We start from the raw sequence: 15,022 nt of genomic DNA, 5'->3' as shown, positions 1-15,022 counted from the left end.
CAGTTAATCAATTGCCCTTTTTTGTTCAAATGATTTTAATTATTGGAATGAACAATTTTTTTTAATATGCAAATAAAATGTTCTAAAACCTGAAAAAAATAATGTTAATGTTTGTCTAAGCATTGGTGGAACCAGAAAGTTTACTGCTTAAAATATAATATGATTGCACTGTACAGAGCCTGATCTACAGTTCCTGCAAACAAATTCTTCCCAGGAAATTCAGCGGGGTGTGTGTCTTGTGTGTGTAGAGATTACAGAATTGGGTCAATAGTCTTACGGCAGTCCAGACTTCCACAGATGTGCAGATGAGATGCACACACTGAACAAAGGCAGCATATCCTACATGAATGGGTTGATGGCATCATAAAATGCAATCAGTCAATACATACATCCCCCTTAGGCCCCAGTGGATGTTCACAGTAGAGAGAGGGTAACTTGCGGATCTAAAGCAAGAGTTTGGTATTTGGGTCAGAAGAGCTTCAAGGGAGACTCATTCCAATACAAATGAAGACAGTCCTGTGTGTTAGCATCAGCTCTGAATCGATCACCACGTAACACCTGAAGGAGCAGATGCAAAGACATGAAAAAGATGCAAATGTTTCATGCCAGGGTTGAGTGGGTCTTTGTCTACCTCCAGTGGTAGATCCACAAAAGAGTATAAGAGCCGACTACAGTGATGAGGTAGAGGTGCTACTCTTTTAGCTCAAGGGGTGGAGGATCGGCTTTTAGTACTAGAGGTCCTAGTTTCAAAAGGCCAATGATAACCAGAGTGCGGTTGGTTACACAAATGCTGTAGAAATCTGCAGTTACCTGAAATAAGAGACAGGCTCCAGAACCAAAATATTTGGATCCCGATTTGGACATCTTCAAGTCCTGCAGTGCATGACTTGGTGTGGTTTGGCTCAGACCTCTCTCCTCTCTCTTTTTTTTTTTTTTTTTTTAAAGTTTGCCTTTTCCCATTTCTCAATAATGATATGACGTGAAAGACAGGCTGTAATGAGGTCTGAGTGTACCGCAATGACCTTTCATGAGCGCCTTAGCAACAATCACCATAAATAATTAAATCTAAACTACAATTGTCAAGATAAATGAACAAAGTGCCTTTAGTGATGCATGAGCCACATTTTTGTAAAGGGCATTTGTTTACGTAAGACAGTCAGTGGGTCCCACAGTTTTGAGGCAAATTCGGGAGCTTTGACCTTCTTTTCATCTTAGACTGGAAATGGTATCTTGGGTTAATGTATGCGAATGGTCCCCTTAAGTTTTACTTCTTAACATTTCCATTTCAGAGTACACAACCTACTCAGAACTGACTGCTCACTCCTCCTGCAAGGTGTTGAATACCCTCAACTCCTGATTCCTAGATTCCGAGGGCAGAAGGGACCACTGTGATCATCTAGTCTGGCCTCCTGCCTAACACAGGCCATAGCACTTCCCTAAATTCTTAGAGCATCTTTGTCATGCTATCACAATATCTTTTAGAAAAAAAACATTCCATCTTGATTTAAATGAAACTAATGGGAATGGAGAGTGCTCAGCACACCTTGCAGGGTGAGACCTCCCTTGCAGGGCACATCCTGGGTTCCTGACAGGATATTTTACATTAGAGAATTGAGCCCTTCATGTCTAATATTAGATTGTCCTTCCCACAAAGAATTTGCAATTTTTCTCTCTCTGTACTGAGACACACCTGGTAAATTTTTGTCATTGTAGACTAGATAGATTAGATACAGACAGCCAGAGAGAGGAAAAACAGATCAACATGGATATTCTGACTGTCCTTAGGGAGAGACGGGGGACAGGGAGGGAAAAGCAAAGTACATCAGATAATTGAGAGTATTTGCAGCATAATTAAAGGACATCTGGCATCCTGACCTTGTTTCAGTTAACAGGGCATTTCAGATACCTAGAGTTTGGATAACAGATATTGCACTGTACGTGCAATATAAAGATTTTCCACTGTGCGGCCCCTTTAACTCCAGAGGTCTTCAGAATTTTTATATCAAATCTACTGCCTTAAAAAAGTGTAATGTAGTGAATCCAACCAACATATTAAATACATTAAAGTCTGCAACTTCCTGCCAAAGCTGGCTGGTCCAGGAGATGGAATGTGTGGTTCTCTAAGATGACTACAAATAGATCTTCTCCCACTAGAGCTGAGAAAGCCAGATGAGTCTGCCAGCAAAAACGTAAGGCAGACATTAATCACAGGCGCCTGCACCTTCTCTCCACGTGCAAGCTCTATGCACCAGCAGGAAGGATAATGGAAGCCACCAAACAGAATAGGCGTATGGAATTCTCAGAGCCGAAAAAGTTCTTCGGTGCTTCCTGGATTACTACTAGCATTCAGATACTAATACCTTATTCATCAACAACTTTTCCTGGGCAATAGGTTTCAGCAGAGAGCTGCCCATATGCAAAAACATCTTTTTTTTGGCTTGAGGGTTTTTTTGTTTTTAAATTCCATTGTAATTTTAGAGCCAAGGAAAGGGTCCAAATTGACAACCACAGGTACCAAAGTGGTCAACGTATTCACAGAAAAAAATATGTTGCAGGCAGCAGCAGGGAAAATATGATCTTAGTTGGGTCATCTGCAGACTTTGAATCTGGACTCTTCAGTGCTAAAAGCGTGAGTCTACTGTTTGAGGCCACTTTATTGTCAGATATAATCACAATGTTATCCTCTTGTGTGGACCAGCCTCCAGAAGATGAAAACCGAAGATCTCCTGGTGCGACTAATACAAGCTTAAGGAGTAACACACACCAAAGCTGCTTTTTCTAGGCATTTCTCTTTAACGAACATGTGCTAGATCATCAGGGAAATGCTTTCTTTCTTTCTTGTGGACCAGCAATAATATCCAGTACTCTACTCCTGGAAGTCTCTCTCTCTCTCACACACACACACATACACACACACAGAGGTTTCCCAAAGGTGAAGAAAAAAATCCAGCCATCTCTCCCTACCCGCTATTTTTCTAGTGACAGGAGCCTGTGGGAATTAAATGTAGATATCAGCTACAAGCCCTTATCCTTCTATCATAGAATCATAGACCTTAAGGTCAGAAGGGACCATTATGATCATCTAGTCTGACATCCTGCACAATGCAGGCCACAGAATCTCACCCACCCACTCCTTAACAAACCCCTAACCTATGTCCGAGCTACTGAAGTCCTCGGATCATGGTTTAAAGACTTCAAGGTGCAGAGAATTCTCCAGCAAGTGACCTGTGCCCCACGCCCCATGCTGCAGAGGAAGGCGAAAAAACCGCAGGGCCTCTGCCAGTCTGCTCTGGAGGAAAATTCCTTCCCGACCCCAAATATGGTGATCAGCTAAACCCTGAGCATATGGGCAAGACTCACCAGCCAGATACCCAGGAAAGAATTCTCTGTAGTAACTCAGATCCCACCCCATCTAACATCCCATCACAGGCCATTGGGCATATCTACCACTAATAGTCAAAGATCAATTAATTGCCAAACTTAGGCTATCCCATCATATCATCCCCTCCATAAATGTATCAAGCTTAGTCTTGAAGCCAGATGTCTTTTGCCCCCACTGCTCCCCTTGGAAGGCTGTTCCAGAACTTCACTCCTCTGATGGTTAGAAACCTTCGTCTAATTTCAAGTCTAAACTTCCTGATGGCCAGTTTATATTCATTTGTTCGTGTGTCTACATTGGTACTGAGCTTAAATAATTCTTCTCCCTCCATGGTATTTATCCCTCTGATATATTTATAGAGAGCAATCATATCTCCCCTCAGCCTTCTTTTGATCAGGCTAACAAGCCAAGCTCTTTGAATCTCCTTTCACAAAACAGGTTTTCCATTCCTCAGATCATCCTAGTAGCCCTTCTCTGTACCTGTTCCATGTTTAAATTCAAACTGGGAGACCAGAACTGCACCCAATATTCCAGATGAGGTCTCACCAGTGCCTTGTATAACTCTACTAACACCACCTTATCTGTGCTGGAAATACCTTTCCTGATGCCTCCTAAGATCACATTAGCTTTTTTCACAGCCATAATCACATTGGCAGCTCATAGTCATCCTGTGATTAGCCAATACTCTGAGGTCCTTCTCCTCTTCTGTTATTTCCAACTGATGCGTCCCCAGTTTATAACAAAAACTCTTGTTATTAATCCCTAAATGCATGACCTTGCACTTTTCACTATTAAATTTCATCCTATTACTATTACTCCTGTTTACAAGGTCATCCAGATCTTCCTGTATGATATCCTGGTCCTTCTCTGTATTGGAAATACCTCCTAGCTTTGTGTCATCCACAAACGTTATTAGCACATTCCCACTTTTTGTGCCAAGATCAGTAATAAAAAGATTAAATAAGATTGGTCCCAAAACCGATCCTTGAGGAACTCCACTAGTAACCTCCTTCCAGCCTGACATTTCACCTTTCAGTGTGACCTCTTGCAGTCTCCCCTTTAACCAGTTCCTTATCCACCTTTCAATTTTCATATTGACCCCCATGTTTTCCATTTTAACTAATAATTCCCCATGTGGAACCTTATCAAATGCCTACTGAAATACAGGTAAATTAGATCTACTGCGTTTCTTTTGTCTAAAAAAATCTGTTACCTTCTCAAAGAAGGAGATCAGGTCGGTTTGGCACAATCTATCTTTTGTAAAGCCATGTTGTATTTTGTCCCAATTACCATTGACCTCAATGTCCTTAATTACTTTCTCCTTCAAAATTTTTTTCCAAGGCCTTGCATACTACAGATGTCAAACTAACAGGCCTGTAGTTATCCGGATCTCTTCCCCCACGCCCTTTTCTTAAAAATAGGAACTATGTTAGCAATTCTCCAGTCATACGGTACAAGCCCTGAGTTTACAGATTCATTAAAAATTCTTGCTAATGGGCTTGCAATTTCCTTTAATATTCTTGGATGAAGATTATTATTCAGTCCCATTAAGCTTTTCGAGTTTGGCTTCTACCTCGGATGTGGTAATCTCTACCTCCATATCCTCATTCCCATTTGTCATCCTACCATTATCCCTAAGCTCCTCATTAAAGACTGAGGCAAAGTATTTGTTTAGATATTGGGCCATGCCTAGATTATCCTTAACCTCCACTCCATCCTCAGTGTTAAGCGGTCCCACTTCTTTCTTTGTTTTCCTTCTCATTTATATGGCTATAGAACCTTTTACTATTGGTTTTAATTCCCTTTGCAAGGTCCAACTCTACATGGCTTTTGGCCTTTCTCACTTTATCCCTACATGTTCGGACCTCAATAAGGTAGCTTTCCTTGCTAATCCCTCCCATCTTCCACTCCTTGTGGGCTTTCTGCTTTTTCTTAATTACCTCTCTGAGATGCTTGATCATCCAGCTTGGTCTACAACTCCTGCCTATGAATTTTCCCTTTCTTGGGATGCAGGCTTCTGACAGTTTCTGCAGCTTTGACTTGAAGTAATTCCAGGTCTCCTCCGCCTTTAGATCCACAAGTTCTTCAATCCAATCCACTTCCCTAACTAATTTCCTTAATTCTTTAAAATTAGCCCTTTTGAAATCAAAAACCCTAGTCACAGATCTATTTTAGTTTATTCTTCCATTTAGTTTGAACTGAATTAGCTCATGATCGCTCGAACCAAGGTTGTCCCCTACAACCATTTCTTCTATGAGGTCCTCACTACTCACCAAAAGCAAATCTAAAATGGCATCCACTCTTGTTGTTTCAGCAACTACTTGGTGAAGGAATCCATCAGCTACCGTATCCAGGAAAATCTGAGCCCTATTATTATTACTAGCACTTGTCCTCCAGTCTATATCTGGGAAGTTAAAGTCTTCCATGATCACACAATTCCTATTAGTATTTACTTCATTAAAAACATTAAAGAGGTCTCTATCCATATCCAGATTGGATCCCGGTGGTCTATAGCAGACCCCAAGCACTATCCCAGGGGAGGCTCTAGTAGCTTTCTTCCCCAGTGTGATTTTTGCCCAGACAGACTGTGTCTTATCCATTCCATCACTTCTTATTTCTTTACTGTCTACCTCATCATTGATATACAAATGCTACTCCACCACCTTTGCCTTTATTTCTGTCTTTCCTAAACAGCACATACCCTTCAATACCCTACCCATACTCCAGTCAGGACTACTATTCCACCAGGTTTCTGTTATCCCTATAATATCTGGATTCACTTCCTGCACCAGTAGCTCTTGTTCCTCCAGTAGTCTCTCTCTTTGACAGCAATTTCAAAACCTTCCTGTTTATTTGAATGAGGAAGTTACCCCTAGAAACTCACATTAACTGATCTCTCTGTCAAATGGGATATACACTGCTTTCTACTTGCTCTGGAGGGCCCTGAGATATCAAACTTTACAACAGCAACATAATTACATATATATTAAGATATCTTTAGAGGTTCCAAAAAATGTATTATCCACTCTGAGCCTTCTATGATTAGATTCATGGTAACTAAAGTAATAAAAGATTTTTAAAATTCTATAAAACACTTCCAAAATAGTTTTTTTCTGTAACATACATAGCATATGCACAATTCATGATTGTGTGGTAAGGCATAAAGGCTTTACCTGTTTCTGGATGCCCTTCATAAATCACTTGTGCTTTCACTACTCATAAGAAAGCTGTCCCGAATTCATGCTAATAAAGCCTTTTTACCACTCCACCACATATTCTGTGTAGATCTAGATGGTTAAACACTCTACACACACGTACGTAGTTAATTACACACACAGTTTATTATTTAGCAATTAAAATCAATCAAAAGATAGTACCTTCTTTTTGCTGCAGTAAATCTGCCACTTCTTCTCTGGCGGGAGTGCAAACATAGCCTCTCTGTTCTTATCTGTGAGATCCAGTTCATCCTGGGATTGTTAAATGAAACATACACAGTCAGATGCATTGATACCTGCCAATACTGTGGGAAGAACATGCATCAAGCACACCCCACACTCTCAATTAAAGAAGCAGAGGACCTAGTGTCTCCCTGTAATGAGAGATCTCTGTAAAGATTTGTATTGCCTGTATCCCCTTCACCACTGATTTACGTTCACATTCTGCTACAGGTTCCCCCAGTTAGAGCAGAACAGACCCAGGAAGGTGACGAGCAACCAGTGTGACTTCCCTTGCGAATTATCATTATATTTGTGCTCACCCCGGTGGGAGCAATCACTGTATTTGATGAATAAGAAGGGATACATCCTGATAGGTGACATGTCATGAAAGAGTTGAAGTGAAAAAACCTCAATTCTCTGGCTAAAATAAGGCAGACACTAAACTTTCTCTGAGAAGTCTATATAGAGTCAATGCACCTCCTTCCAGGCCCAAAATACCAACCTGGATCCTGCCGACCGGCAGCCCAGCCCTGCCAATATACTTCAGGACTGACCTGCACCAACCCCCAAAAGAACAACCCCAGAAACTGCCAGCAATGCCAAACTATTGATTTTTAAGCCAGCTTTGAACTCTTCAGGGCAGGGACTGTCTTTTACTGTGTACGTTAAGCACTTAGCAAAATGGGGCTCCAATCTCCGTTGAAGTCCTTAGAGTTCTGGTTGGATATAAATAATATTCTGTAGAGCACACCAACATATTTTGCTTTGTTTGGTCCATCTGAGCTGATCACACAAAACAAGCGGCAGAAGGTGTGCTTGAACAAGAGTAAGAGCACACGTGTGTGGTACAAAGACCATCCACTCCTGTCTTACACAGTTTCAAACAATGTTTCAGCCAGATTTTTTTTTGGTAATATTATATATATTATATTTATTTGAAGGAGAAAGTGTTCAGGAGTCCCATAACAAGAGGACATTGTGAGGGCTAACAGAACTGTAAATGCAGCACCCATGCTACTCTCGCCCAATGCAGGGACAATACCTCTAACTCAGTCCCACAATGGCTCATTTGGAAAGCTTTCAGGGCTGGGAAACTTGTGAAAACAGTGAGCTAAATTGCATACTGAGCCTGGTAGTGGCTGCTGACAGATTTAAAAGGTCCACAGAGACTTTAGCAGCAGAAAGGTACAAAAGAAATGCAAACAGTAACAAGGCTAGGTCACTGCCAGCAGCAGAAGGTAGAATAAGCTGGGGGATTTTTATTCTTTTCAAAAATGTTTAAAGGAAAAAAAAAAAGGTTAGCTGTGCATGAAGAGCACAAGCCATGTGGAAATGTTTAGGGTGAGTTTCCAACCAAGGGGGCAGCCAAGTGAGACAAGGAGTTCTATAAGTTCCAACCAGAATCATATTCTTGGGTGGAGAGGGAGAGAGTAACTACACGTAAGGTCGTAAGACCAGCAAAGGAATGCTGTTGGAGGTCAAGTGTGTGGGACGAGTGGGAGGATCAGGGAGGAAATCAGAGTTTCCAGGTTTGGAAGAAGAGCTGCTAGGGCTGCAATACACGTGAAGTGAGCTGGCCAGTCTTAGTTAAGTCCTTAGAAAATCAACACTGCGAGAAACTGGAGGCAAAGAAGATACAGTAGGAGCTCTGTTACGAAGCTTAATTCATATACAAGAGCAAGTTGAGAGATAACTAGTTCTGTGTGGTTTTCACAGCAGCTCCCCCAATACCATACTGAATGACAGCACTCTCAACCAATAAAAAAAGACAAGATAATGAGTATTCTGATATGATATGATTAAGTGAGCATACCCTGAGGGCAGGATGCTGTAACTTCGCCACCTCTGAAAGTTGCTGAACCCCTTTTGTGGGTGTTGCATGCATCAGGCATAGATTCATAGATTATAAGGCCTCAAGGGACCATTATGGTTATCTAGTTTGACCTCCTGGCCAAAGTGCATGATGCCGTCTTTGCCCCACCTAGCGTTCTGCCATTTAATTATATATTTTGCATCCTTATAGAACAGATAGATGATGGGATGGTAGAAGATGCAATGGAAAAAAGCATGCACATGCAGGCAGCCCTCTTTACTGCAACCTAAAATAAGCAAACAAAACAGTAAGAGTCATTGCCCTCACTACAATCTTAATGATTCAGGACATAACTTGATCAGCTGACGATCAGGAAGGAATCTGCTTCCACTGAACAGCAGTTAGAGAGGGTGGGCTAATCCTTCCTCTGAAACCACCAGCATTGACCACTGTCAGCAGGCCAATCCTGGACTCCAGGCTCACAGCCCAAATGGCAAGGTTGCAAGTGGGGGCACCTCCAAAGTGGAGGAGGAAAACCTCCCCTACTGGACACAGAACAGCAGCAGAGCCAACCACTGGCTTTCAATGCAGTGTGCAGTCACTCCTGTGGCAGCTGTGCTCTCCTTCAGTGAGGGAGGAAAGCCAGTGAAATTGCAGTCAGTCATGGATATATCAGCCTTGCTTACCTTCCTCCCCTTGCCCAGCCACTCATGTTGAGGCACACCTTGTTCTCTAAAGGTTCTCAAAATCCTGCCTTTCTCTACCCCTTTCTGCAGTGGCAGCGTGAAGGACTTCTAGGACTACAAAGGAAAGCATGGGACCTGACCCAGAAATAAGACACTGGACCACATGAACCATTTGCCTGTTCTAATATGGAATTCTCATGGAAGCCACCTTAAGAATCTCACTGCCTGAGAGCATGGCCATAACAAGCACCTCAGGCTCTGAAGAGATTTCAGAAGGGTATATCTAATGTGCTCGTGAACACATCACACCCGCCTGTTTTCAGATTGGCCCTAGTCATCGAGTGAGACTGCTGGCTCTAATGTGAGTGCAGTGAGGAAAAAGGGACCAAAAAGGAGGCGGTGGGAGAGTGCAGAAGTAGTAAGGACCTTGAATAGCATCATCTAGACCAGGGACAGAGCTAGGTTAGGAAGCCCTCATGCCTGGATGCCCAGGGAGCATGTGGGAAGAAGAGAGGTTCTGTTAGAGGGTTTTTTCCTCTCCCCTTTGTTCTATCTGTTGTGGTGATTTCTCTAGAGAAATGTAGTAACTGTTCTTCTATGTCTTAGATGGAGGGCTCGGTTCCAGAGGTTCATGCCAACAGGCTCCTGTACACCACAGTTCAGCTGCCTGGCTCTCACAAGCACTTCAAGCTGCAAGTGCTCCAGTGAAATACAGATTAAAGAGACATTTGCCAGAATGGCCTCAAGAAGATGTTTAAAAAAAAAGTCCCGTTACTATTCCTTACACTGCACTCAGTTTTCCATTTCCTTTTTTATTTTTACTTACTGAGGGTGGGATACATTCAGTTAATTTCCCTTTTATGTGGGCCCTTTTTTACGGACAGACTGAATTTTGATGATACAACATTAAAACATATTGGAGCTGGATTTGAGGTTCAAATATTTCCAGTCCAGTTCTCTATGCCAAAGGGGAAGATGGCCTGCATTCAAAATGGCTGCAACCCAGGAAAACAAGAGGGAGAGAAGAGGAGGAATGGGCAGGGAACATAAAACAGTTTTTTGTAGGATTAAAAACCATACTATGTCCCATGATTTGGGGAACAGTCAAATTGTGAATGCTGGACCTGGTGCTTGGCAGCCATTGTGTTTGATATCATCATAAGTCCAGCACAAGCAGAACAAAAGGAAACGTTTCACCAATAAAAGGCAGCACCTCTCTGCAAAAGTGTTACATTAAATGAATACAGGAAAAATAATATGGGAGAAAATTAAAATACCCCATGGTTATCTTGAAGAAGCTGGCTGCATATTAAGGACTGTGTTTAGGAATCCCTTCACCCATCTCCAGGTGGAACGTCGTAGGGCCCAGTAACTCTGCCCATCAGTGCTTTTTAGGACAGGAAGAATAATTCATTCAATTGGAACTGTAGGGTTTAGATGGGAAGAAACTGAAACTGTGATCCTAATAAACTCCTGTGAGGTGTGTTGGGACTGTCTAACAATACTGTGTGTGGAATCCCTTCAGTGCAGCAGGGCTCTTCTTTTAGATAAAGTTCTTTGCTACTTATGCAGATTTTTCTACTAACCCTTCTGAATGTGCATGGGAAGGACTTGACATGGTGTACATCGACTGACATGGAAGAGAATTACCAAAATGTACCCCTCCTGCATTCTTGGCCATTATCTGTTAACTCATCTGGAATCCTATGGGGAACAAACTGCGATTTGCAAGGTCTTATTACATTGGTACAGTCCAATACAAGATCCTCTTCCTCACTGAATTAAAATTAGTTTGTACCAGTATTGGACTAAGGCCAATCCTGAATTTTTATAGATTTTAAGGCCAGAAGGGCTTTTATGACTATTTAATATGACCACCTGCATAAGCACAGGCCATAGGTTTCACGCAATGATTCCCGAATCCAAAAATCTCAAACAGTTCCGCCTGTTGTGCATTGTCACAACCTACACTGCAACCTCTTTGGGGAAGGACAGTCTTTTTACCACATATGTACAGTGCCTAGCATACTCGAGTCCTGATCCTTGACTGGTGTCAATAAATGCTATTTCAATATAAATAACCCTGATAATAAATTGGATTGAGGGTGATAGTTCTGCTTTGCTTGCAGTTGTCTTAGACACCTTCGCTTTGATGACAGAAGATCTCTTAAATTTGACCAGAAGATCTCAAGCTCTGTACTTAAAACTTCTCTATGCTCAGGGCTTGTCTACACTTACTGGGGGAATCAACACACAGTGATCGATGCATTGGTGGTCGATTTAGCAGGTCTAGTGAAGACCCACTAAATCAACCACAGATCACTCTCCCATTGACATAGCGTAGACCCTGCGGTAAGTAGATCTAAGTACGTCAACTTCAGCTATGTTATTCACGTAGCTGAAGTCGCTTAACTTAGATCGATCTCCCCCCGTAAACGAGGCCTCAGATGGACACTGCAGCTCTGTATGTTTAGCATTTCCAACCTTGGGTGGCACGAGACTAGGACATGTCCTCTGTACAGAATTCCACCCCAGGCAGTAAGTTCATCTCTACAGTCCTAGTATGTTTTTATGTGAGGCGATTTCTGGACTTTTTCTGCTGACTATCCATCTAATTCTTGCTCAGGGCCTTGTAAGTTGGATCATTTTGTGTTTCTCATTTGAGCTTGTCAGATTTTGCTTCAGAAAGGGGTAGTAGTGTTATATGTACTTCAACCTCCTCTTCCTGCAGCTCCTGGCTTCCCCTGTTTAGAGGTGCTCTTGAAAGCATGACTACTAGAAGCAGCTCCTTTCCAGGTCTGTATTTTACTTTTGCAATGTCGTGATCATTCTCTGAAGTCTTGGTGGTACTTTGCTCAATAGTTTCTGTAAGACGGCTTACAAAGGTTTATAGTCTTGTTTCTGCCTCGGTTGATTTCGGCCTGCAAACATACTTGTGAACCCACTCTCAACCAAAAATGATTGCCAGCATTTCTTTTCCAATCTGAGCATGGTTTTGTTACATTTTAGTCAGTGCTTAAGATGACCTGGTTGTTCATCTTGCAAAAGGACAACCAGCCCTCAACCTCTAAGAACTTTCACAACAAAGATTATGGGGCCAAATTCTCTGATGGTGTAGGTTGACATCACTGAACTGAGAATTCAATTCTTACTCTTTTTTGGTAAATTCAAAACAGGAAGATAGAGATTGCCATACCGGATCAGACCAGTGGTTCATCTGATCCAGTGTCCTGTCTCCAACAGTGACCAGTGCCAAATGTTTCAAAGGAGAGCTCAGAAACCCTGCAGCAGAAAGTTTTTGAATAAGCTGTCCCCAGCCTGAGCTGTTCCTGCCTGAGCTACAGAGTGGCTGGTGCCCTGAAGCAGGTGAATGTCTCCTCCCTTCCAAAATATTTCCATACTAGTACTAGGGACTTTGTTTTTTAAATTCTGCAAAGCTTTTTTCTTGCTGGTCACTCCAGCCTCATTTGGCACTTTTCCACAAGCTGCATTCTAATCAGAACATGCAACTAAGAGAAACTAGGGATGAATTTGCTTAATTATGTTAATATGCCCATAGCATTCTGTAAGGTCTCCTTGTTTCAGGGTCCTTCTCTTTGGAAAATTATCACCACCTTTATTGCAAATAAATCTGGTCCCAGTGGTTTGTTGATATTAGTATTGTGACATTCTGCCTATGTGCGTGCATTTTATAGTTGAACACTCCCCACGTGCACACCCTCTCATTCATGCTTCCTACCCCTTTCCTCTCTCATACACACACGCCTTTTCATTTCCCTTTACCCCTCCTCTCTCATTGTCCCGTTATCTCTGTCCCACACAGAAAACAGGCTCTCTCACACAGTCTTTCCAATTTCACAAGCACCAAGTTTATCTTAGTTACAAAGATCACAGTGTAACCCCCTCTTCTGACCTCTCCCCCACTGCCAACCTTGGCTCAGAGGTGGCTGGGCCTGCAGAGGATGTGCCAAATGCTTTGCACTGGGATCCCAATTCTATGGCACACCAGACCAGAGCTGTTAACATGTAGATTTATCACATAATCAGAAGGGCCAATAAAAATTCCAAGCCTCTGACACTCCCAAATGGGATGGCAGAGCCTTGGTCCCGACCAAAAAAATTGCCCCTCACGCTGGGTTTATTTTGTAAAAGATAAACACGGATTCTAACATATCATAGGATCCGATCCAGTGTCTTTTGGCCCTGGCACCCTGAGGGGCCAAAGGAGGGTTTGAGCTGGGGAGGTGGTGGGGTAAGAAATGTTGAAATGCAACCCAAGCCAAACCAGATAAAAAGCCTTGTGTCTTTGGGATTGGAGAGGGAGGAGAAGCAGCAGAGAGAGAGAGAGAGAGAGGGAGAGAGGGAGAGGAAGGGGGGTTGTCAGCAGCATAGTGTGATCCTTTCCAATACAGGATCCAACCCAGCGTAACTGTTATGGTGTTAACAAGTGAACTGAGTGAGACCACATTGCTAACATGTGATTTATATTGCCTGACAGCTACATTTTGTTATGAGAAACAATCCCAGGAACCTTTAATTTTTTCAGCCCCCATTCGCTGTGCCAGCCCCATCTTGGCAAACTACAAATGGGTTACACTGATGTCGTTCACATTCTGTCTGCACTTCTCCCTGCTGAAGAGAAAGAAAAAGCGAGAGAAGCCCCATCAAAGGCTCACACAATCAGCAGTCCTGAAAGCCACTTCAGGGCCATCCAGGAGGGGATGAATAAAATAATCCCTCTTCGGATCTCAGTCCTGCCACACATAGCTATGAAATCATAGAAGTCAGAAATAGGCAAGATTTATTAGATCATTTTGTCCATCTCCAGGGGACAGTATAGGACTGTTCCTCCACAGTGTATTTTCCAGTGCTTTGTCCAATCTAGTTTGTCACACTGACAAATCAGAAGCAGTGTGCTAGAGAAATCCATGCTTGGAACATAAAGAGTCTGGCAGGATGCGCTGAAAATTGACAACTGAGTTTTCACTGAAAGAGATTAAGTTAACTCCACGAGCTGGCTGGTGTTGTCAGCTCAACATAATGCAAGAGAAATTCCATTCACCGAGCTCCACAGCAGGGAAACAATCGACAAGTATTACCTGGTGGATGTTCATACTCAACAGCACCACCATCACCTACACAGGTGTGGATCTCTGCTTTCCCGCATGTACAGGAGGCACATTCTATCTCCCACATGTGCAAGTACTATGTGGCCTTAGTGCTTCACTAACCCATGTGAAGGACTCCTCCACCTCATCTTAAACCCTTGTCATCAACAGCAGCGTCTTTAAGGTACAAAAGAATAAACTCACTTGTGGGAGGAGATTAGGGAAGAAGCATTGTTTTCTGTTTGATTGCCTGAAAGCAATGGGATGTGTGTTTGTGAACTCATTAACAAAGCAAATCTGTGCTTCCATACCTTTATGTGCATACTAATATGCATACAATGTGCACATGTGTATGCCTTGAGCGTCTGTGTCAGCCCTATGCACATAATATCCATGTACTACATATGGTACATGCCTGCACGCGTGTACACTGATGTCTTACATGTACATGCATGTGTTGTGTGAACATATATGTCGTATGCACACACAACAAACCAGATATGTGAAGGGGCACATCTAAGTCTGTAACTGTCAGTGGACTGACATAGAGAAGACACTTGAGTGTGGCTCTCACTGTAACTCTGAAATGTAGATTCCTA

General features: G+C 42.5%; 1 protein-coding gene across 4 annotated transcripts in view; it reads right to left on the bottom strand.

The window, feature by feature from the left end:
* Positions 1 to 15,022, bottom strand: part of DAAM2 (dishevelled associated activator of morphogenesis 2) — a 246,236-nt gene that overhangs the window by 120,456 nt on the left and 110,758 nt on the right. For all 4 annotated transcript variants that reach the window (XM_048843468.2, XM_048843471.2, XM_048843469.2 and 1 more), the window contains exon 3: positions 6,757 to 6,846. In XM_048843468.2, coding sequence (XP_048699425.1) covers positions 6,757 to 6,846 — 90 coding nt within the window. The remainder of the gene's footprint in view (positions 1 to 6,756; positions 6,847 to 15,022) is intronic.

This window comes from Caretta caretta, chromosome 3 (genome assembly GCF_965140235.1).
Source record: "Caretta caretta isolate rCarCar2 chromosome 3, rCarCar1.hap1, whole genome shotgun sequence".
Classification (NCBI taxonomy): domain Eukaryota; kingdom Metazoa; phylum Chordata; order Testudines; family Cheloniidae; genus Caretta; species Caretta caretta.
Note: the sequence above shows the minus strand (reverse complement) of the source record. Positions and strands in the feature narration are given on the sequence as shown.